This window comes from Impatiens glandulifera, chromosome 3 (genome assembly GCF_907164915.1).
Source record: "Impatiens glandulifera chromosome 3, dImpGla2.1, whole genome shotgun sequence".
NCBI classification, from domain to species: domain Eukaryota; kingdom Viridiplantae; phylum Streptophyta; class Magnoliopsida; order Ericales; family Balsaminaceae; genus Impatiens; species Impatiens glandulifera.
Genome location: NC_061864.1, coordinates 6754875 through 6778373, shown reverse-complemented (window position 1 = coordinate 6778373; position 23499 = coordinate 6754875). Strand labels below are relative to the sequence as shown.

The following is a 23499-nucleotide window of genomic DNA, read 5'->3' as shown; positions in this document are numbered from 1 at the left end:
TGGGTGGGTCAACCCACAATCCGACCCAAGTATCCATTTACTCAACACCTATATAGATTAGTTAGTTAAAAAGTTGAACTTATATTAATATTAAAACGTCCCGCGTTTATCAAATTTGGTGTTGAATTTAAAATATAAAGTCTTTGTAGCCTAGTTGGTTAAAGAGTTGTACTTGTTTTGTTAGGTTGCAAATTCGAAACATACCTCTAGCATTTTTAATTTTATTTTTAACCGTTTTAAATTTAAAAACGGGTCAACCCACAATCCGACTCAAGTATCCAAATTAACCACAGCTCTCGACCCGCCAATCCGGACACTTTAAAAATTAAGCATCATTATATATATATAGATTAGTTAGTTAAAAAGTTGAACTTATATTAATATTAAAACGTCCCGCGTTTATCAAATTTGGTGTTGAATTTAAAATATAAAGTCTTTGTAGCCTAGTTGGTTAAAGAGTTGTACTTGTTTTGTTAGGTTGCAAGTTCGAAACATACCTCTAGCATTTTTAATTTTATTTTTAACCGTTTTAAATTTTAAAAACGGGTCAACCCACAATCCGACCCAAGTATCCAAATTAACCACAGCTCTCGACCCGCCAATCCGGACACTTTAAAAATTAAGCATCATTATATATATATAGATTAAATAAAGAATAATGTTTTTAGAGACAAGGAAAAGTAGGAAAGAAGACTATGAAATTTGTCATAAGAACACATTTGGCCATTATGTTCATAAAGGTAGAAAATCAAAAATATTCTGCTACATATTCTCTAGAAAATATGGTTAATTCATTATAAAAAAACAAAAACAATTATCAGATACAACTGAAAAATAAGTACAATATGAAACACTCTACAAACAAAAATTATCATTTAAAATTTGTCAAGATAATCTAATTAAAGTTGTCCACAATAACCCTATTTTGTTCACTGGTCGAGATATCTCTAGAACTATCCTTGACTTAATTATTTAAAAAATAAAATAATAATAATAATAATGTAGATTGCAAAAATAAACTTGTAATTGACTATTGAGAATTTGAGATGTTACTCAATAAATAAATAAAATAGGTTCAGTTTCAATTTTTTCAAATAAATAAACAAAATTTATTCAATATTGGTAAAATTAACAAAATGAAAAGGGGGGTAAAGATGTAACTTCCATAAAAGTTGGGACCACATCTGACCGGTACAGATCTCAACGATTCCCACTCCCGCCAGAAGAAAACTTGTTTCTGCTCAAAAATATTTCTGTCATCTCTTTCTCCGGCCAAGCCAGACCAGACCAGGTCGCCACCATCAATGAATGAATGAATGTATGTATATATCATGTATGTATATGCTGAATTGCGACTGTATAAATCGATATCTTCAATCATTTCCCTCCTCCTTCGATGATGTTGCTGGATTGATATCATTTCCGTCCATATGTACTAATGCATCAAGGAGTTAGGGTTTATGCATGAGAGCTTCTACGGTCGTCTTCTTTGCAGCTTTTCAAGTGATGGCGAGATAACAGGTGAGATTCAATTCATTATACAGACGAAGCTCTATGATGTTTCCATGCGAGGATTGATTAATTAGCTTCTCAGAGCCTTAATTGATTTGAGAAGAATATTATTTACTTCATGACCTGTACTACGTACGTTCGTTGCCATTTCTAATCTGGATTTTAGATTCATCCGATGCAAATATATCGACGTAAACTTAACAAATATACGATCCAGAAAGCAATCATCGCTGCTGTAAGTTCAATTTCTCCTTTTCCGCCACCTCTAAAAAATATTCTCTTTTTCTGTTATTCCATATACCGCCTATACTCACGCGCGTACAAACTTCTAAACTTTGCTCAGAGTTTTCATCATGAGTTTACGTGGATAGTATATTCTCAAGAAATGAAATTTCTTGTATATATAAATGGGGGAGCATGTATAACGGGTTTGTACGTGCAGCAGATATTGTACTGTAGAGAGATATAGAGAGAGAGAGAGAAAGAGGGAAGGAAGGAAGGAAGATAGTGGGTTATGAAACTGTGACACTACTGTTTGATTCTTTTTGCAGGAAAACATGTACTCCAATAGGCAGAGGCAAAGCGACGCCGAGGACGACGAGCAAGCTCCATCTTTGGTTAAGCAAGTACTGCCACCATCCAACTGTACCCGTCAGGGAGACGAAAGCACAGGTTCAGCAATCTCTTTATATGTCGTTTCCTTTATCATGAATTATATACTTCGAGTTTACACCCCAACGATATTAATGGCTAACCTCTTCTTCCTTTGGCCAACTGCAGACTGTGAAGAACATATAGAGATGGGTTCTGCTTACGAGATTGATCATGAAAACCTACCCAAATCCAATACAACCCCAGACCAACTTCGTTCCATCCGAGTCATGATGGTAAGAAATTAGCTAGGTTTCCTTTATTTCATTTTTGTTTGTTCTTGTTGTTCATATTATTATTTTCACTGTTTAGGTAACAGAGAAGACAAAGACGGATGTCACCGTTAGATATCCAAGTATTGAATCTCTGCAAAGATATTTCAATGCTAAAATCACAGTTATGTATCCGGAGATGGACGAGAGGTTTGTAATGGGGACGAAGCTAGCTGAGAAAGTGCTTTGCCGTAAGATCCCGTCTCATGAATTCACATTGATGAAGTCTTCGGCTGATTTCTGGCTAGTCAACGGAAGCTCCGATTGCGGGGCGACTACGGAGGGGACATGTCTACAGGAGCTAAAAGGTAGTGGGATGGTGCGATGGGGTGTGCGACGACAGGTTAGGTTTATTGGGTTGCGTAAGGAGAATATTAATCATCAACCATCTTCAAGCTTTGTCAAAGGAGAGAAAACAGTAAAGCAAGAAAACAGTGATGGCGAGGAAGAAGATGATGAGGAGGAAGAAGAAGATGAAGATGAAGATGATGAAGCTGTGACAGACGAAACCGATGAGAGTAGGTCTAGTAGAAAGAGGAAGACCTATAGCCGAAGAACACCTGTTCGATTGGCAAAGAAAACTAAGCTTGAGAACCTGAAGGAGATGAAGCCAAAAAACACATGTAAACAAATGGTACCGAAAAACCCACAGGACCGCTGGTCTACAGAGAGGTATGTATAATATTTATGACTAGGTTTAAGTTTCCTTTATTGAATTCTCTTGGTTTCCGATTTAGTGTCCTGGACATGAATGAACGGTTTCAATTACCTTTTAATTAGGTACAAGATGGCAGAGAAGAATCTGTTGGAAGTGATGAAGGCGAAAGGTGCAGTGTATGGGAACCCAATCCTCCGGCCAGATCTTAGAGCGGAAGCACGTAAAAGAATTGGAGATACGGGTCTTCTAGACCATCTTCTAAAGCAAATGGCGGGTAAGGTTGCGCCTGGTGGTAAAGAGAGGTTCAGGCGGCGTCACAATGCTGAAGGAGCAATGGAGTATTGGCTGGAGAATGCTGATCTAGTGGAAATAAGGAGAGAAGCTGGAGTTCAAGACGCCTATTGGACCCCTCCACCCGGCTGGAGTCCAGGTGATTGCCCAACTCAGGATCCGGTTTGTGCTAAGGAATTGAAGCAGCTAAAGGAAGTGACTACTCAATTGCAAAGGTTATATTCTTAAATATAGGAAAAACCCATTTGCCAAAGTTAGCATTCAAATTTCCTTTTTGATTGTTTTATTAATTTGTTGAACAGGCAGATTGAGGAATTGGTGTCCAGAAAACAGTTGGAGGAAGAAGTGAGTAAATTCAGAAGGTATAAGTATATATTCTTGCAAATGAAAGTATTTTCCTGGATTATTTTGTGACCATATTATTTATTGAGCAGAGAGATGAAGCAGTTGTTATCCGAGAAGACTACTACAACAACAACAACAGCAACCTGCAGTCTAGAGATGGACCATAATTCTTCTTTGGTTACTCACCAGTCTGATCTCCATGCTTCATTTGACACATGGGTATGGATGGATTTATCTATTTCGTACTACCCTTCTCTTTTTTTGGTAATTGGTTAAAACTTAAATAAATTAGTAGTACCATATTTATATATTTCTTCGTTACAGGAAAAATACAAGGAACAACTGATGTTGGTATCCAAGAGCGTGACGAGAATTGAGGTATTAATTATAGAGGCTTTTTTTTCTAGTTATTCATGTGTGTTTGGTAATCACTTAACTAGACCTATCTGTTAGTTTTCATTAAGCATTAATGTAATGACTCACTAATGACTATGGAAGAGCAAATTAATGTCACTATCAAGGTTCTTATATATATATATATACAACATTAGCGTGCATGATAACAATTTTTGAATATGGTACGGTGGAATGAATATAATAGGAAGAGATGGGGAAGGTGAAAAACAAAAGAAGGTGGGAGGAGTTTCCAGAAAGAGTAACTGGCGCTGAAAATGAGAAAAGGCTGACAGAAGAAGAAAGGCAAAAGGCAGGAGCAGGAGAGAGGAAAACAGCCGCAGCAGCAGCAGCAGCAAGAACTGTAGTAGTAGCAGGAAAAGAAGGGGAGGAGACAGCGGCGGGAGTGTTGGTGGCAGGAAAGAAGAAAAAGGCGTCAGAGGAAAAAGCAGAAAAGATAGAAAGACTCAAGAGTGGGTTCAAGATCTGCAAGCCGCAGGGGACTTTCCTTTGGCCAAATATGGGCATAAACTTGCAAAAGCAGCTTGCTTTGTCCCCAGCGTCCCAACTCGGCAATCTGTTTCTAAATGGAGGCGGCCCACCTTCTGTCTCCTCTTCCTCGGCCTCCCCTCTTTTTCCCCACCAGCAGCTAGTACTGCACGGCAGTCAATCCCCAGTCCGGCGGCCTCTGCCAGAAAGACGCGCATTTTCCATGAATCTCTGTCCCCTGATCTCTGAGTCATCGTCCCCAAGGCAAGAGAACTGTGGAAGCAACTACATCGCTACCACGCCCACGCATAAGACCACCTCTATCCTCAATCTCAACGACCTGCCCACCAGTGCTGCCGGAGACCACCGGATTCAGCCCGGCCATAAAATCGCTACAATTATATCCTCACCTGTAAGCTTAATCCCATGCATTTATAAAAGTAAATTAACTACAATTATTAACCACATTAATTAAAGATTTTTAGATAATGCAGCAGCAGCAGCAGGAGGAGCAGATGGTGATAGCCTCGTCCTCCTCCTTCTTGAAGAAGTCCACTGAGATGGCGGCGGAGGCGGCGGCAGAAAGTGTTGGAGGAGGGAAAAGTGGCAGAGGAGGAATAAGGAAGACAATTAGGCCAGTGGGAGGAAGTTGGTTGGCATTGGCCACACCTAATTCAGTGTAACAGGTTTTGGAGGAGGGGTCGATGATTTCATTTTATGTTTTGTTTGTTTGTTTGTTTGTATGTCTGTCTGTCTGTCTATCCTGTCTCTAGGAAGGAAGAAAAGCTGCTAGCTTGGTATTTCATTTTCATTAATATGCATACCCAACTGCTACGGCTAAGCTTAGCTATTTTGTATCCACTTTTGGCAAAAATATATAGACATATTTGAATTTGAAAATATTATATCTAGGAAGAATGGTTATTCCTTTTTTGTTTTTTACATTTATAAATCATTAATTAGTATTCACAGATCAGCAATTAATTAATTAATACACAAGATTTTCACATTAATTTACAAAACTAATTGTGATTGATACCCAGTTCTTTTCCAAGACCAAAGATTAATTTACTGTCCCTTTTATAGTAAAATTATATTGATCAAGATCTGACCTGCAACTCAACCAAGAATAAATTATATCGATAAAGATATGTAATTACTATAATGAGAAAAGCAAGGTTTAATTAATTGCAATACAAGAATCCGACTATACAACATTTCTAAATTTGTTGAGTGGGCTTGAATGATATAGTACGTATATATTATTCACTAGCTAGCTTTGATATTATCATAAAAGCATACTCTGCATATATAAAAGAAGACTTTATAAATTGGTTGACTGATATACAAATAGAATGAGATATTGAAATGAATAATTTAATTATTTTGGTACACACGTGTATATATATAGATAGAGAGAAATTAAATCTCAAAATCCCAAAGGTCTTGAATGGTCTTGTAAGGACTAGTGGTGTCATTAACATAACATTCACCCCTCATAATCTTCTTCTCTTCCATTTTCTGGTCAATTTCCCTTAAATCCTGATCGTCCAATCTCAGATCAAGGGCTCCCATGTTCTCCTTCATCCTCCCTTCGTTGAAGCTCTTAACTATCATGCTACTTCCCTTAGACAATCCCCACCCTAGAGCAACCTTTTTTCATTTATTTATTTAAAACACATCAATTATTATTATTATTATTATTATTATTATTGAGTAATTAAGTACTTTCGTACGTACGTACCTGTGCTGGAGTTGCTTTGTGTTTGAATGCAATTGATCGAATAATTGGACTATCCACCACACTAGTTGATCCCCAAACATTCCCCGGCCCACCCAACGGTGAATAAGCGCTTACGTGGATATTGTGTTCCCTACAAAACTCTCGAAGCTTCCGTTGCCTCCACGTCGGATGCATCTCCACCTGGTTAACAGCTGGAGGAACCTCGGCGAAACAAAGAAGCCGTTGTAGCTTCTTCACGGAAAAGTTGCTGACCCCTATACATTTACACAAACCCATCTTCAAGCATTCTTCCATGGCTGCCCAAGTCTTGTCCATCTCTACTTGTTCGAAATCCTCTTCCTTTGGCCACGCATAATCCGCCCCAGCCCTAAGCTTCACAGGCCAATGCACCAAGTACATGTCCACGTATTCCATCCCCAAATTTCTACATACATAATATGCATCCATGCATGCATTAAATATTTATATATCAAGCAGCCATGCCATGCCATGCCATGCATCATGTATTAAATATATAATATATATATATATATATTACCTTAGGGTTTGTTTGAGAGCTGAAATTGGATCATGATGATCACTTCCCCATAACTTGGAAGTGACAAATATGTTTCTTCTATCTATAATCCCTGACCCAATTGCTTCGTTCAGCGCCTTTCCGACCGCCCCCTCCGACCCGTATATCTTGGCCGTGTCAAAGTGTCTGTATCCCATCTGTTAATATTGCATTAATATATATTCATAAAACTCGAACTCATAACTTTGAGAACATTAGGTTATATATACATACCTTTATACCCTTACGAACGGCTTCAACGGTTTCATTTACATCGTTTTGAAGAGAATAAGTGCCAAAACCCATGACGGGCATGGTGAGGCCACAATTCAGCTTAACCTGTTTGCAGTATTTCATATCTTCTATGTAGAACAAAAACACAGAGAAATATTAATGTGCAGTACTATGTAGTACAGATATTATTGATCTTAATTCCTGATCAGTATCTATATATATATACTGATCATCATATATATATATATATAGGCCTTAATTAGAAAGTCAAACTGTCTCTTGAAGAGGTTTAAGGGAGCTGGAATCATTGATTTCGTATAACATAGGCTACATATTTTATAATATGTATACTACAATTGATCCAACATAAGAATCTTCATCAAAGACATCAAATCTTATTATTTGACAACAATAATTTAGATTTAGTATTAATCATTTTTTATTTTTTTATTTTCAAATTTTCAGCCAGCTAGCTATGTACATATATATAATTTATGCAGGGCGCTGAATTTGTTAATGGAATTAAGGCGGTGGGATTATATATTTAATTAGAGGGCCCATGCCCCCCGGATATTGGTATTTTATAATCCATCATCATAATTGGTCAAATATTTATTATATATATATATAAAAAAAAAAAAAAGTGTTGTAATAGAAAGAAAAAAATGATAATAATAATATATATATGAAATTGCTTGTCTTGAATATCACGAGCAGGAAAGATATGGTTTTGATTTTACCATGTGACTTGTGACCGTGTCAATAGAGATTCACAATTAAAGTCAAATTAATATAATAAAATAATAATAATAATATAAAGATCGAGTAATTTCTTTAAGGTATCGAGACATCCACCCGTCCTTAATTAAGAGGGTGATGGCATGGGGCTCGGGTACTGATTATGACCCGGCCATCCCTTTCGTTTATGGGGCTCCGAAGTCAAATATAAACAAATTATAATTATATATACTATTATAAATGTAAGTCAATGTGTTGACATTGAACTTTATTTTTCAACCCATCTAATCATATTATTATAAATGTTATCATCTCCAATCAAATCTCAGATATATATAATAATAATAATAATAATAATGTTAAATTTAATCCTTTTTTTTATTTTCTATAATATTAATTATCAAATTTACTTAATTGATTGGTTAGGAGTTGTACAATGCATTTAAAGATGTTTTGTTGTCAAATACAATATATTATTTATTAAGAACATATAATATGAATGGATTATTGAGAATATATTGAAAAGAATTGAAGATTCATCCCTTAATAACTATTTGTTACAATATATACTATATTTACTTGAACTTATCTAGTAACCATGCACTTACACCCAACACAAAAGATATAATACCAAAAAATTATTATTTTTGTATATTAAATATCCAAATAAGTGATGATACTACACATTTCTTATAACATTTTTGTGTATAAACAATAATAGGCAAAATGTTGCATTTGTATTAATTTTGTTATCATTTATATAATGTTAAGTTGTATTTCAATATGACTAAGAGGATTTTTTACGATCATATTATCATTATGAGTCTATGACGACATTTTTTTAGATTTGGTATAAGAAGTTTTTAGAGTCAGTTGACGAGTTAATCATCAGTTTTAAAAACATTAATTTCTTAAGTTTTATTAATTTTAATTATATATATATATATATATATATATATATTGTGATTAGTTACTAGTGTTTAAAAGATTACATTGATTATTTAAAAATAAAGAATGATTGAGATTAACTCTTAATTAATTAGCATTGGGAAATTAAGGTTAATAATTGCATGAGATCATAATAATATATCTTGATGTTGGGGATACTGTTGCCTGTTTATCTTTCTAAAACAAAAGTAATTTAATTAATTTATATATATATATATTCGAGAAGAATCAAATCGTGATTGATATTAATTTGAAGAAATGGGAAAAGTCAACCAGTTGACCATGTTATATATAATATATATATGATATTAGGGTGACGGGTTATAGCAGCATTCCTAAGATCTCAACTCAAGCATATGATATCACCCACCGCCCCCCTCTTATTTTCTTTTATTTTCCACCGCCCTTTTTCATTAATTCCTTAAATATTTTCTTCATTCTTCTAATTAAACGTTAATTTATCATTTTCATCCATTAATTAATATATCTAATTAAGTCAATTTAGTTAGATTAAATAAACTGTGCCGACCCTGACACAACAATTTTTATTATGCAGGTCAACTATGTTTATTTTCATTTATTTAAGATACCATATATGTTGTATAGTTTTTTTAAGGTTTACTAAGAGATTCTTCTTTCATCTTTATTTATTTTTACTCAAAATCAATATATTCATATTTTTTTTTTTTGTAATGATTCGGGTATAAAGAATCGAAAAATGATATGAATTCAATATGCTCATCCTATTTTTTTTAACTAATATCAAATCACTAATTTCGTCATTTAAAATATTAAAATACTTTTATTTTAATTTTATAAATACAAAATGATTAACTAAACCAATTAAAATTCAAATAACTCATATTTTTTTTATCAAACAATATTTTTTTTAAACTCCAAAATATTCAACATCAAACAAGTCCTATTCTCATATTTATTTTTAGATTCCATTCTAAAGAAATTAAGTTAAGCCATAGTTATCACCTGTGACTTTGATGAGGGTGCTGACTTCTTTAAAAAAATTAAAAAAAAAAAAAATCAATTTAAGTTATCTGATCTACCTTTCAAGGAAATGGTGAAATTAAAATTAATTTTTTTTTCTAAAAATATTTTTTTGTCCCTCCTTATGAGGTGAGCAAAGGATCTTGCCTCCATAAACTTAAAAGATTAATATTGATATTAATATCTTATAATGTTTTATTGTTATGTTTTGTTTATTTGATATTTTTATACTCGTTTTTGGGTTTTCAAAATATAGGATAAAATTGGGCACATACACGAGTGCGTGAATCAATTTCATTTCTTAAAAGTCTTTTTTTCTTTCAAGATAAAATAAGTCTAGAATATTAGATTATAAACCGTCCAAACTCTTAGGCCCAATTACCATTTTCATCCCAATTACCATTTTCAGCCCAATAGAATTTGAGGCCTAGGGGGTTTAGCCCATTCCAAAACTGGCAATATTTTGTTTAATTTTCTATTATAAAACAATCTTAAACAAAATCTGAATTAGATATAATTTATATTCAGACGATTAATGTAAAAGATAATTATTTTTAAATAAGATGTTACTCCCTCACATTCATATTGTTTCTTACATAAGGATTTTTATTTCTCTAAAAAAATCTTGCTGACTTTCAATCAGTGTTGTTTGGATCTATCTATACCTCCTAATAGTCCAAAACAGAGGAGATCCAAAAAGTGCAACAAAACAAAAATCAAACAAATTATATAATACTATTAATTTTTTATTCTTGCAATTATTTTTTTAATTTATAAAGTTATACCATCTCACATTTATAACCTCACTCTAATTTAAACCGTTTTTAAAATTATAATCGAAGATGTGACCTAAGAGTATATACGATCCACCCCGCTGCAACAATAAATAATTGGTTGTAAGTTCCAATCAATCATAAAATTATAACTAACACTATATTTTAAAATTATAAATTAAAAGTAAACCCAATTTTGTTTTAGCCACTTGAAGATATCAAAATAATCAAGAACTTGCACAAGCATTAAACAAAATCCAGTGTGGGTTTTTGTTTGTAAAATATGATAAGTCAATAGCCTGTTTGATTTAGATTATTTAAAAAAAAAAAATCAAAATTTTGCTTAACAAAAACATGTCATTTATATTTAAAAATTAAATCTATAGAAAAATAAAACAAAGGTAATTTAATCTACAATGAAGTAATTTATACGACTTATGTACATTGAAATAATCAAACAAGCAAAGATTAATAAGCAAAGATTATTACGTAAGTGTAGAAATTAATCAAGAATATGATAATAAGTTGGCGTGCAAGAAACAAAGAAAGAAAGAAAGAATTAAGACAAAATCATTAAGATATGGATAACGAGCTCCTTAATTCCGCCGTCGCCGGTCGCTCTCCACCGGCCGGAAGACAATGGAAACCTTAAAATCTAACCGGAGAAGAAGAAGAAGAATTGCAGTACAGTACAGTACAATTAGCCTATAATAAAGCTAGTTTAAGAGATTTATACATCAGGGTTTCTCAAAGAAGCAGCAAATGAAGAGATTCTTGAGGAATCCGAAACAGAGGATGAATCTGCTTTTCTTTATAGATTCTTCCTTTTCCTTCGCCGATCTTCTCATACATTTCAAAACTTGATCTTCTTCATAATATTTCTCTAATTTCTTTCTTATTTCCACATCTTCTTCTTCATCATCATCAATATCATCATCGTCTTCTTCATCTTTCTGAATAAACTCCCCGTCTTCATCCCAATACAGGTTTCCATGGCGCCCCCACGATGATATCCTCCTCCTATTCGCCATTAATATTTTGTTCTCTTTCTCTCAAATATGTATGTATATTAAAGTGGATGAGGGAAGATAGATAATGATAATAATAATAATATTAATAGCGTGGCCGGATTTCTCATACTAATCCTTAATTCCTTTTTCCCTTTTCTTTTCTGAGTCAATCTTTCTTTTTAAGTAACCAATTATGTAAACTCAAACGTCCTCTATCTTCATACGTGGATAATTAATTATATTCTATAATTATATTATTGACTTTTATTTATTTAGTTAGTTTGTTAATTAATTGACTCCTTAACAAACAACAAACCAACTTCTATATTAATTTATTAATTAATTATAGTAAGTAAGTAATTTCATTCAAATGCAAAAGTTGTATCAAATATATAAAGTTAGCAAAAATGAACACAATGTTAATTAAATATTAACTTTATAAATGAATTAATAGTTACCGTAGTCAATTCAATTTCCAAATAATACCGTGCATTAACTATCATATAGTACAGTGCATTGATTATATGATATAGTTCAAACTTTAAAACTTTTTTTTTTAAATAAAGTTGATTTATTAAAAAATTGACACATCTCATCTTGCTTATGGTTTGAAGGATTAGTAATTTATCTTTGTTTAAAAGGTATTTAAATAACTTCAATGAGTTTAACTGTTTAATAAAAATTTGTTACTTATTTTTTTCCAATATATATATATATATATATATATATCATATTTTGAATTATAGAAATTAAATGAATTTATATTTACTTAATTTAAAATAAATTAGAACTCATATAGTGATACATTTTATAACTATTAAGTTCAACTATTCATGAATATCATTGTTGAGTCGACCAATTTTATAAAATTTATATAAATAAATTTTGTAACTATATTTACATAAATTCGTTTTTGTCACTATATTTACATGTTCATTCTTTTGTTTGTTTTTTTGAAAAGTATTTTATGTACATTTTCTTAAAAACTTGTGAACATTATTTTTTTTGTTAGAAAATTTATACAAATATAATGTGGGAGATAGTGACTTTTTAAAATAAAAATAAAAAATAAAGAAAAAATTGATATTTTCATCATAAATTTTGTGTTAATTATACAGTGTTATTTTTTATAAGAAATTTAGTTCAATCGTAAATTTAAAATAAGAAATTAATTAGTAAATAATATTAAAATAATATCTACAAAATAAAAAATAAACAATTAATGATGTAGATATTAAATTATATGAATAATTTATAAAAATAAAATTTTCAAAAGAAATATCTGATAATGCAATTTGTTGATGATTATTTTAAAGACGAACTCATTTAAGTTTCAAAAAAAAATGTTAAAGTAGAGCAAGTCTAACGAATTAATGAAACAATGTTGAAAAAATCTTTACAATATATTCTGAACGACAACTAAAATTATCCTTAATCGATAGTTGATAAGCAACGCCGAAAAAATCATGTCAAATGATAATAAATCATCTACCCATGACTAAAATAGTAAAAAATTCATATAAATCATGGAAGGATAATTATAAGAACTTATAAAAATAAAATCAAATGCGACACCAATTCAAATTTGAGTGATTAAAAAAAAATAAAATATCATTATATACTAGAATAATAATAAATAAATAAATATATTTATATATATATATATATATGAAAGACTTCTTAACATCTTTAAAGTTTATTTTTGAGAATAGAAAAATCATTTGATACGTTTAGTATTTAAAATACACAAAATCAAGTAAATATATTTTTAATGTTTTATTTTCCGCTTTTGATTTTGATTTTATATTTTAATTTCTTTTATTCAATAATTATATTTTGTTTGGCATTATCGTATTTATATTGTTGGCAATGGCATCCACATCTGCCTCTCTAGTGTTCTCTCTCTTGCTGTTCTTGTTTAACTAGGGTTTCTCAAGCCTTTGAATTTCACTCACCTTGGCACTCAAGATCCTTCCTTTCTGAACATGGACGCTCAGAGAGCTTTGCTAGATGAGCTTATGGGTGCAGGTATTGTTCAATTCGTTATTATGAATGACAGGGATTCGACTTGTTTACTAAAATGTTTATGTAGCATTTGCATTGAGTTCATATCCTACAGCTCTAAACATATCGAACTCCTAACCTAGGTGTTATTGACAGGGATTGATTGTTATGCTACCTTACTTTTCTTAAATGTCTTATGTGTATGTGTACATAGTTCTTATTCTGGGTTTGTGATCAACATGTAACATTATTAGAATAGAATCGTTGAAAGGGGTGACAGAAGAATATGGATGTATAGAAAACACAGGGAAGAAGATAAATCAATATGGCCCATGAACTACTGTTTGTTTAGAGATAGAACAGCTAATGACATGTCTATCCCTATCATCTACCTAAAAATGGTTCTTGTTTGAAATGTTTCTGTTGCTAAGGTGTGTGCCTTCCTATAGGTTCACTCATTTGAATTTGTTCATTTGTTTTTGAACTTCTGTTAGCCCGTAATCTCACTGAAGAAGAGAGAAGAGGGTTCAAGGAAGTCACTTGGGACGATAAAGAAGTTTGTGGCATGTATATGATTCACTTTTGCCCTCACGATCTCTTTGTTAACACGAGGAGTGATCTTGGTAAGTTTTCTACATCATTTCAATCATTGATTAGTTTTTCCGTGATTAAGTTCTTCCTAGTTGAGTGTCTAAAAAAATCCACACAGTAGCTTTGCTTCTTGACTTTTTTGATCTTGTTGCAAGCATTGAGTTGAAGGCCTTGTTTGATGAAGGATTATTTGAATTAAACCCTAAGAATCCCTTATCCTATTATCAATCAAACCATCAATTGAAATATCAATTTACAACGTTTTAAATACTAAATACAAAGAACTGTCAATTAATTCACTTTTCCAAAAAAACAGTATATTTAAAAAAAAATCCTATATACAAGCTATAATTATTTAGTGGACTTCTCTGATTTAGTTGATTTATTCTTTCTTCATTTTAATAAACTAACATTGCTCTCATTTTTTCTGACAAATTTCTTTTCCTCATTATCTTGTTTAATAGGAGTGTGCCCAAAGATCCATGATCCAAAATTGAAGGAAAGGTATTGAAGCATATACCTTTTGATATTGCCAAGACACTATTGATGTAAACAATTGAAAAAGAAACTTTAATTATGAAGAGCATCTATGATATGACATTGGTGATATCATTTTCTTCGTTTTGTTAATTGAATCTGTTCATATTTTCTTGGTACTACCTAGATATTTTAGTTATTGACCATTTTCTCAACATTATTTAACTTTTTTCATTGACAACTTCAGCTTTGAGAAGTCCTCCAGACATGATCAATATGTGCCAAAGTTTAAAGCTGATCTGTCTCGATTTTGTGAGAAATTGGTATATTGTCCACATTTTCCAGCCACCATCGTCCTATTTTTACCTTGACGCTAATCATGACCCATTCATAGGTGTCAGACTTAGATAGAAGAGTTAGACGTGGTCAAGGGCGCCTTACACAAGAAGTGGAACCTCCCCCACCTCTCCCTATCACAGCTGAAAAATCTGAGCAGTTATCAGTGTTGGAGGAAAAAATTAAGAACTTGCTGGAACAAGTGGAGACACTTGGTGAATCCGGAAAGGTGGATGAAGCTGAAGCACTCATGAGAAAGGTCTTGCCAGCTTACTTTTAATTTCCAAAATTTTCTTCCTATTTAAGTAATTTTGATTAATGTCTATCGCAGGTGGAGTCTCTTAATTCTGAAAAAACAGCTTTGACACATCCTCCCATCAACGAAAAACTGCTGCTGGCACAGGAGAAGAAAATGGCTTTATGTGATATATGTGGATCATTTTTAGTTGCAAACGATGCTGCAGAGAGGACACAGTCTCATGTTCTTGGAAAACAGCACATTGGGTATGGCATGGTTCGGGATTTCCTTGCAGAATACAAGGTAAGTCGGACCTTTTTTTCTTAAAAAGGAATTTCCTCTCATTAAAATTGGCACTAAAACGCTTGGAAGCGAAATTATTACTTGAGTTACATCCACAAAGACTTTGTCCTTAATACTTTACTTCTTTATACTTCAAATCATCATTATCATTGTCCACGGATCAATACCCCATTTTGGAACGAGTTTGCTACTTTGCTCCAAATTGTACTTTGAACAATAGCACATTTGTGTACCTCTTTTCATATTTCTTTGTTGCTTCTAGTCTTGCTCCAAAAATTTATTGAATTGCTTTCTTGGCTGCAAACTTACACATATATAGATTTGAAAAGAAATTCTCGCTCTTAGTTTAGAATCATTGGAATGATATTGTTTCACTCCTTAGTAGTAATCCTACTTAGATTTGACTGGTAAATATATAAACCTCATTTTCGTTCAACAGGCTGAAAAGGAGAAGGCCAAGGAAGAGGAAAGATTGTCTAGGGAAAGAGAGGCTGAAGAAAGGAGGAAACAGAAAGAGGAGAAGGGCGGAAGTGATCCATCTGATCGATATCGTGATCGTGATCGAGACATGGATAGGAACAGATGTGGTAGAGGAGGAAATAGGGAAGGTGGTGGGGTAAGGGGACAGGACTGGAAGAACAATAACAGAAATGGTGGTGTCAGGGATAATAGGCGGTCTGATCGAAGCACATATGTTGGTCGCCATAGGAGCAGGTCACGTTCCCCTGTTAGTCGTGGTAATAGGAAGTCGTCGAGAAGTCCAGATCGACCATATTAATGGATTCAATAAAATTAATGTCTGAATTTAGTTCAGAGAAGAGGTAGACGATCTTTTCATAACTTGCGAACTTTTACATTCATATGTGTGAGTTTTGGGATGTTAAATCACTCTGGGAAACCTTTTTCTTTTTTTAACAGCTATTTGAGACTTAACAAATCTTCTATCATCAAAACCTTATTTGTGGAGAAAAAGGGTTGAGGTAGGCCCCCTCGTTATCTATGTTTTTGGTATTTCGTTAAATATCCATCGATTGAATATGCATACATCAGCACATTCGAATGGATATGCTTCGAGTATAACTGCTGCCAAAGGTAACCGTAAGTATGATCATATGACATTTTGAACTGTCAGTTTGGGTTCATTTTTTCTAGGGTTGCTTCTAAAATATGAATGAATGCATACATGGTTTTTGGGGAACTTCAGTTGATGGAGTTGAGCTTTCAACAAAGCAGTGTAACTAGATTGACTAGTTGCAAATGTTCTAATGTCATCTCCTCCATGTATTATGTGAGAGACTGAGGTAACATTTCTTCTTCACAAAGGCCTTGTTTGTTTTTTGGGTGGACTTGATATGAATTGCTGACATAGATCAATCAGATCAACAGAAGCTCAATATTATTAACATCCGAGACGATAATCTTTTGAACTCCTGTCCGAGGTAACTGAAATCTTAAGGCTATTTGTATTCTATTCTAAGAAATGCAGGGAAGTCGGATTTGAGCATTTCATGAAATTGGTGATTAGAACTCGGATTATTCTCTTGACTGGAAATTGAGAGAGCACGCAATAAGGTGTAGAGATTTGTTGAGTGTTTCGTGTCTTGTGTTTGGCTTGTCTCCAAAGAAAAAAAGAAGAAGCTAAACTAGTATAGAGAATCTATTTCTAATGTAGATTTTTAATTTGTAGTTGATAGATATGCTTATATTCATTACCTTGAGATACATTTAAAGTTTGAACTACTATCTATTATTAAATGGACCTGCGTTGTAAAAAAATATTTTTTTCATATATACTAAATGCACCTTATTCAGCAAAAACAAAGACTTCCCATCCAACTTATACAAGAGAACATGGATTTTACTTATACACAACTTCAAGAGGCTCGAGGAACTCGAAGATCGGTGGTGGTGTTGAAAGCTCGATCAAATTCAAATTCTTTCGCAGTTTTGATCAAATAAATTCGAGTTTTATTCTTCCCTTTGAGACATAACATTAAAAGATAAATTATTCTATTGGACACTAAAAACAATATTTTTTTGTAAACAATCTCGTCTTTTAAATATGAATAATCGCTTAAAAAAATGAAGGGTAGTTATACTCTTCTCGGGCAAATTCTTCTTATTTGAAAATTGACTCCATCAAACCTTTTCTCCTCCCGTACCACGAAACTATAATTTTCCAGGGAAAATTTTGGGATCTTCATAAGGATACTGAAATAATCTCATCTATTATCTGTTGCAATTCTTTGATCGGATGAATATGAGTGCCGAGGAGCTTCTGACTATCGATCCTCTCGAGCTAAAGTTTCCCTGTAACTCCTTTCTTCTTTTGATTTTGTATTGCAAATATGCTAAATGATTATTGAATCTACAACTTCGATGCAGTCGAAATCAAGAAACAGATCTCATCCTCATTCCAATTGCTGAACAAGACCGATAATTATGTCGCTTTCAAGGTTAGCGTGTTCTTAATTTGATTCCTGTGAATGCTCTTTGATTCGACGATCATTGATTGACGAACATGTACAGGTTAAGACAACTCAGCCTAAGAAGTATTCTGTCCGACCTAATAATGGCATGGTGCAGCCTCGTTCAACCTGCGCTGTTGTAGGTATTTTCGATTTATATCTTTCTCTGCGAATTTTCATGCTCAAAATTATGAGATGGTATTAATGTTGTTGTTGGATCAAATTGGAGTTATGTAATTAATATTAATTGATTAGGCTGCACGAGCAGTTTCAATCCTAGTACTTTTTTAATCTTAAATTTTGGGGCTTAGTTACTATGCAGGCTCAAAAGGAGGCACCTCCAGATATGCAATGTAAGGACAGGTTTCTTGTCCAAAGTGTTGTTGCAAACCCAGGTGCCACTGTAAAGGATATCAATGCAGAGATGGTAATGATATCGTAAGAGAACTTTTTAGTTGGCTTTTCTACTTGCGTTGTTTTGTATGTGGTTCAATAAGAATCGCGAGATTTTGAGTATGGTTGTTTCCAGTTTGATAAGGAGTCAGGGAAGCATGTTGAGGAATTCAAAATGAAAGTTATTTATGTTACCCCGCGTAAGCCACCATCGCCAGTTCCCGAAGATTCTGATGAAGGCTCTCCACCTAGGTCAATTGAGTCTGAAAGTGCCCACTCCAATCATTCTGAAGCAGTGGCTGTGAGTATCAGTGTGTGTTTTTTAGTTTGCTTGATAACTGAACATTTGTTGTGTGTTGTTGATGCTAAAAAGAACCAACATTCATGAACTTATTCTCTGCTCATAGATTTCGAACATTATTTTAAAAACGAGAGCTTTTTTGAGAGAATACATGGAATGGAAGGTCATGACCTCTCCACTGAGGTACATCATGGAACATGTATTTAGTTTAGTGATGTTCTGATTTGATATCTGTATACGAGGCTCTTAAGTAATATATTTTACTGAGTTTAGTTAATTCAATTCTATCTTGTTTTTTTCTTATGCACTTTTCTGACAAATTAAATGGTTTTGAGAAGCTTAAATTTTAATAGGGTTGAGAACAATCGAATGTGGTATATAAATGAGTTGCATGATTAAATTAGTAATTTTGATGTTCTTTGTTTATCTGATATTTATGAAGTATAAATATTTCTATGCCTTGTCTGTGTTCTACCCATTGGATTGGAAGTTTATTACCCAAAAGAACTAATAATACTGTTTTGGGTTTATTATTCTGACTTCATTATCCAGTTAAAGACTTCTTACTTGAAGTTGTCGGAAGAGAGGAACCTCGCACTTGAGGAAAGAAACAGACTTAATCAGGAACTGGTAAGTAGATATGAATTTCAAGTTGTATTCAGTTTGTGGCTTAGAGTTCCCTCCCATGGGTGGCATTGAGTGAACTTTTCTCAGTGTGTAGTGTTGTTTCTTGGAGATGTGATATAATTTGCACAAATAAAATGGGTTGCAGGAATTACTGAAGCGTGGACGACCAAAAACGAGTGGTAGAATCCCAATATTGTATGTGATGCTTTTTGGGTTGATTGGAATTCTTTTGGGGTACTTTATCGGGAGTTAGTTATCATCAAATGGTGAAGATGTACATCTGTTTGAATATGTCTTTTGGGTTCAAGAAGATGATAGAATCTGTTGTTTGGGGGTGGGGGGTTTCCCTTTGGAAAGCTGTTTTCTCTTATTCTTTTAGTAATCTTCTTAAGCTCTGTTGTTGTTTTTATGTTTTAAGCTTATAATGAATTGAGACTTGTACCATCCAGAGATATGTGGGGATGGAAGGAAGAAAATTGCTGACTTTTCTTATGCCAAATATTTGCTCTGTGTGTGTTTGATGCGCTATTTAACATCGTTCCTATAAGTAAATAAGAATTGACTCTTGGTATTAGGAATGTGAATTATAATATGTTTCGCGATTTTCGATCTGAATTATCTTGTTAGGGGCATTTTTATTTGTGTTTCCATTTCACTTTGATTATTTTAAGTGTGTTCCATTTCACTTTGATTATTTTCAGAATGGGTAGGGATAAGTTGTTCCATGTATTGTATCTAGGGGTGTTCATCAGTTGAGTTCTTTTGTTCGATTTTTTTGAATTTATATTTTTTTAGTCAATTCGAAAACCGAATTAAAATTTGATATTTGGTTCGAATTTTGAATAATTCGAATTTAAACTGAATTTGATTTTTTTTCTTTTATTGCCAAATTTTGAATTCAATTTATTCTAATTCAAAACAAAATTTGAATTAAGATGTTGAAAGACGAAGATAAATATTGAATGGTGAGATAGATCTTGAACTCGAACGACGAAGATAAATCAATATTTAAGAGTCTCGACAAAAAAAGAAGCTTTAGAGATAGCGAGATTAGATAAATCAAAACTCTAGAGGGAAAATATAGCGAGACGAGGGAGGTGGTGGCGTCTGGAGGATTAGGTTAAGAGAATCAATATTAGGGAGGGGTGACGTCGGAGGATTAGGTTAAGAGAATAAAGATGAGAGAGAGGTGACGTCTGGATTAGGTCAAGACAATAGAGATGAGGGAGGCTAGAGAGATCATTTAATTATGTTAGAGAATATAGAAGATTTAAGTTTAAAGAATATATATAAGGCGGATGACTAAAAAATTAAGTTTAGAGAATATAAATAGTTTAGAGAACATAGATAAGGTAGGACTAAGGATTAAGTTTAGAAATATAAATTAGGTGGTGGCTTAAGAATTATATTATATATTATATAGTATATAATATATTATATATAATAAAATAATTAATAAAAGTTTGTTTTGATTTTCGGTTTGGTTTTCGAGTTAAAAATTTTAAAAATTGTATTTGAATTCGACTCAGTTTGAAATTTGATTTGAAAATCAAAAATAAAATTTGAATTTGATAAATTACTACCCTAATTAAACCCTCCCTTTATATATTCATAAAAATATATATTTTATAATTATTATAATTCATTTAACTGGTTTTTTTATAATGATTTATATATATATATTTTTTTTATCAATGATATAGGGAGGGATAGAGCACATTCATCCCCAACATTATTAAATATTTTATTTATTTTTTTATATTTTATAAGAATTTTAAATTTATTTTAATATAAATTTTTACTTAAATTTTATTTTATATAATTTTATCATTTTTTTAAAATACGGTAATAATGGTGTCCTAAGAGGATTCTCCTAAAAGAGTACTTTTAAAAAAAAACTGGAAATGGTTTGGTAATGACTATATGTGCGGAGAAATTTTTGTGTGGTGTTAATATTAATTAGTTGATGCTAACCTTTTAAAATAAAATAATTAATCAGTACTTAGTAGGGGCCGTTATAAATAAATTAAAATATATAATTTGGGCCTAAAACTAAGAGATATCTTGGGCCCAAAGTAAAGTCCATTTAAATATGAGTTATCTATCTACTATAGTCTAGAAGAATCGAGAGTGCGTGCCATTCTGGAACCTTCTCTCTTCTTCTACAGAGTGCTCTTGGACGAGTATATATTCGTGATCCTGCATTTGCCGTTAGACAGGTGTAACAAAACAAACAAACAAACTACTTCTTCAGACTGCATACACATATAACTTGCTCTCCCTCCCTCCAACCAAGCTCTCATTAATGGCTTCTTCCATTGCTCTGAAAAAGCTCCTCTCCTCCTCCTCCTCCAACCTCGTCCCCTCCTCTCTCCGTTCAATCCGCGCCGTAGTATATCCGGCTACATCGCGTCTCTTCAACACCAACGCCCTCCGTCAATTCGAAGAAGGCGACGACCGCCGCGTCGACGATGTTGATCGCCGTTCTGCTAACCGCTCTCCCTTCCGTCGCGCTGACTTGCTCTCAGGTAATTAATTAGTTTATCTGTTCTCAGTTGGTTTTACCAATCTAAGATAGTTGCAGATGTACTAACGGTGGTTGGTTCGTATGATATAATTGTTGCAGATGTATTCGATCCGTTCTCGTCTTCCACAAGAAGCCTGAGCCAGATTCTGAACGCGATGGATCATATGATGGACCTTCCATTTGGCGGTGGTAGTCGGGGGGGAATTCGTCGAGGGTGGGACGCAAAGGAAACAGAGGATGGACTGTATCTTCGGATGGACATGCCCGGCCTGGGAAAAGAGGATGTGAAGATCTCAGTGGAGCAGAACACTCTTGTGGTGAGAGGAGAAGGGGAGAAGGAAGTGGAAGATGATGAAAACAGCAGAAGCAGGTTCAGCAGCAGAGTAGACATTCCGGATAAGTTCTTCAAGCTAGACCAGATTAAAGCTGAGATGAAAAATGGCGTTTTGAAGGTTATGATTCCGAGAGTGAAGGAAGAAGAGAGGAAGGATGTGATCAATGTTAACGTGGAGTGAGTAGTAAAGTATGTGGAAAAGTGTTTCTTCTTCTGTATTACTAGCTTTTAGTAAATGCTTGCTCTGTCTTCTTCGTTCTTCTTCTCTTTCAGTGAGCAGTTTACACCTTTTTGTTTTAAAAATGCTGTTTTATTTTTCTCATTATGGTGTAGTTTTGATATTATTTTAGTTTAAACATGGAGAATGATAAACTTAACGGAATATTACCGAAACGAAGGTCTCACAAATTTTACGTGGCCTTGTCACGTCGGTAGGAGAGAGACAGAAAAAATAAAATAAATTGAAACGTTTCATTTCTCCTAAACTCACTGACGATTCATTTTTATCGACTTCTCTTTCGATCGAATTTTTCCGTTTATCTATTGTTCGTTATCTTCCGTTTCATACTTCTTCTCGTCTTCAGGTCTCTTTTTCAGGCTGGTGCAGATGTAATTTCATCGTTCGGCAAAACAACACCAATTACCTTGGTACATGGGATTAGGGTTAAGATTATTAGGGTTTAGGGTTTAGGATTTGGCGATTGGGGTTTAATTGCATTTTGGGTTTGGTCTCGAAACAGGTATTTCTAATCCCGAAACAGACATTTCTAATCCCGAAATAGACATTTCTAGTCCCGAAACAGACATTTCTAGTCCCGAAACAGGCTTTTCTAGTCCCGAAACAGGCTTTTCTAGTCCCGAAACAGACTTTTTAATACCGAAATAGACATTTCTGGTCTCTAAACAGAAATTTTTTGTCCCGAAACGGGTATATTTCTGGTCTCAAAATAGGTATTTCTGGTCCCAAAACAGGCATTTTTGGTCCCAAAACCGGCATTTCTAGTTCCGAAACCGATATTTCTGATCCCGAAACAAGCATTTCTAGTCCCGAAACAGACATTTCTAGTCTCGAAACAGACTTTTCTAGTCCCAAAACAAACATTTCTAGTTTCGAAACAGACTTTTCTGATCCCGAAACAGATATTTCTAGTCCCGAAACAAACATTTCTAGTTTCAAGACAGGTATTTCTGGTCTCAAAACAGGTATTTCTGGTCTCGAAACCAGCATTTTTTGGTCCTGAAACCAGCATTTCTAGTCCCGAAATAGGCATTTTTTGTCCCAAA

The 23499-nt window shown here is 33.4% G+C and overlaps 5 protein-coding genes across 9 annotated transcripts; 4 read left to right on the top strand and 1 right to left on the bottom strand.

Moving 5' to 3' along the window:
- The first annotated feature begins 1929 nt into the window (after positions 1-1929).
- On the top strand, positions 1930-5294 carry LOC124929605 (protein DYAD-like). Its single transcript, XM_047470011.1, has 10 exons — positions 1930-1962; positions 2064-2184; positions 2293-2399; positions 2476-3107; positions 3216-3599; positions 3687-3746; positions 3819-3948; positions 4054-4107; positions 4331-5023; positions 5097-5294. Exons 1-10 carry the CDS (start codon positions 1930-1932, stop codon positions 5292-5294), a joined length of 2412 nt encoding a protein of 803 aa, XP_047325967.1.
- Positions 5295-6033: 739 nt separating this feature from the next.
- Positions 6034-11637, bottom strand: LOC124929604 (deoxymugineic acid synthase 1). Its single transcript, XM_047470010.1, has 5 exons — positions 11467-11637; positions 7146-7250; positions 6894-7069; positions 6356-6779; positions 6034-6264 (listed from the first exon to the last, which is right to left on the bottom strand). Exons 1-5 carry the CDS (start codon positions 11635-11637, stop codon positions 6034-6036), a joined length of 1107 nt encoding a protein of 368 aa, XP_047325966.1.
- Positions 11638-13499: 1862 nt separating this feature from the next.
- Positions 13500-17358, top strand: LOC124929377 (luc7-like protein 3). Of its 5 annotated transcripts, XR_007098652.1 has the most exons (9): positions 13500-13644; positions 14115-14243; positions 14676-14715; positions 14936-15011; positions 15083-15283; positions 15356-15565; positions 16005-16386; positions 16484-16545; positions 16718-17358. XR_007098652.1 is itself a non-coding variant. In XM_047469725.1 (8 exons), exons 1-7 carry the CDS (start codon positions 13602-13604, stop codon positions 16341-16343), a joined length of 1038 nt encoding a protein of 345 aa, XP_047325681.1. In that variant the 5' UTR covers positions 13500-13601; the 3' UTR covers positions 16344-16386; positions 16484-17358. The 5 variants fall into 5 exon arrangements, 2 of the variants coding, with proteins under 2 accessions (XP_047325681.1, XP_047325680.1); XR_007098651.1 differs by having other exon boundaries at positions 16005-16545; XR_007098650.1 differs by having other exon boundaries at positions 16005-16866; positions 17044-17358.
- Positions 17359-17694: 336 nt separating this feature from the next.
- Positions 17695-19833, top strand: LOC124929378 (vesicle-associated protein 1-2-like). Its single transcript, XM_047469726.1, has 7 exons — positions 17695-17877; positions 17951-18021; positions 18095-18176; positions 18345-18460; positions 18563-18727; positions 19280-19357; positions 19500-19833. The coding sequence occupies exons 1-7, from the start codon at positions 17820-17822 to the stop codon at positions 19605-19607; spliced, it is 678 nt and encodes a 225-aa protein (XP_047325682.1). The 5' UTR covers positions 17695-17819; the 3' UTR covers positions 19608-19833.
- A 1739-nt stretch (positions 19834-21572) lies between these two features.
- LOC124930781 (heat shock 22 kDa protein, mitochondrial) lies at positions 21573-22408 on the top strand. The gene is made up of 2 exons (XM_047471136.1): positions 21573-21882; positions 21981-22408. Exons 1-2 carry the CDS (start codon positions 21660-21662, stop codon positions 22394-22396), a joined length of 639 nt encoding a protein of 212 aa, XP_047327092.1. The 5' UTR covers positions 21573-21659; the 3' UTR covers positions 22397-22408.
- The last annotated feature ends 1091 nt before the right edge of the window (positions 22409-23499 follow it).

Coding starts and splice junctions, on each gene's coding strand:
- LOC124929378 (XM_047469726.1), top strand. CDS start 17,820: ATGAATATGAGTGCCGAGGAGCTTCTGACTATCGATCCTCTCGAGCTA. Junction 18,177..18,344: donor TTCAACCTGCGCTGTTGTAG/GTATTTTCGATT, acceptor TTTGGGGCTTAG/TTACTATGCAGGCTCAAAAG. Junction 19,358..19,499: donor ACAGACTTAATCAGGAACTG/GTAAGTAGATAT, acceptor AATGGGTTGCAG/GAATTACTGAAGCGTGGACG.
- LOC124929377 (XM_047469725.1), top strand. CDS start 13,602: ATGGACGCTCAGAGAGCTTTGCTAGATGAGCTTATGGGTGCAG. Junction 15,284..15,355: donor CTGAAGCACTCATGAGAAAG/GTCTTGCCAGCT, acceptor TGTCTATCGCAG/GTGGAGTCTCTTAATTCTGA. Junction 15,566..16,004: donor ATTTCCTTGCAGAATACAAG/GTAAGTCGGACC, acceptor TTCGTTCAACAG/GCTGAAAAGGAGAAGGCCAA.
- LOC124929604 (XM_047470010.1), bottom strand. CDS start 11,637: ATGGCGAATAGGAGGAGGATATCATCGTGGGGGCGCCATGGAAACCTG. Junction 7,070..7,145: donor CCGTTCGTAAGGGTATAAAG/GTATGTATATAT, acceptor CAATATTAACAG/ATGGGATACAGACACTTTGA. Junction 6,265..6,355: donor ACAAAGCAACTCCAGCACAG/GTACGTACGTAC, acceptor AAATGAAAAAAG/GTTGCTCTAGGGTGGGGATT.
- LOC124930781 (XM_047471136.1), top strand. CDS start 21,660: ATGGCTTCTTCCATTGCTCTGAAAAAGCTCCTCTCCTCCTCCTCCTCC. Junction 21,883..21,980: donor TCGCGCTGACTTGCTCTCAG/GTAATTAATTAG, acceptor TAATTGTTGCAG/ATGTATTCGATCCGTTCTCG.
- LOC124929605 (XM_047470011.1), top strand. CDS start 1,930: ATGTATAACGGGTTTGTACGTGCAGCAGATATT. Junction 1,963..2,063: donor TTGTACGTGCAGCAGATATT/GTACTGTAGAGA, acceptor TTCTTTTTGCAG/GAAAACATGTACTCCAATAG. Junction 3,747..3,818: donor GAAGTGAGTAAATTCAGAAG/GTATAAGTATAT, acceptor TTTATTGAGCAG/AGAGATGAAGCAGTTGTTAT.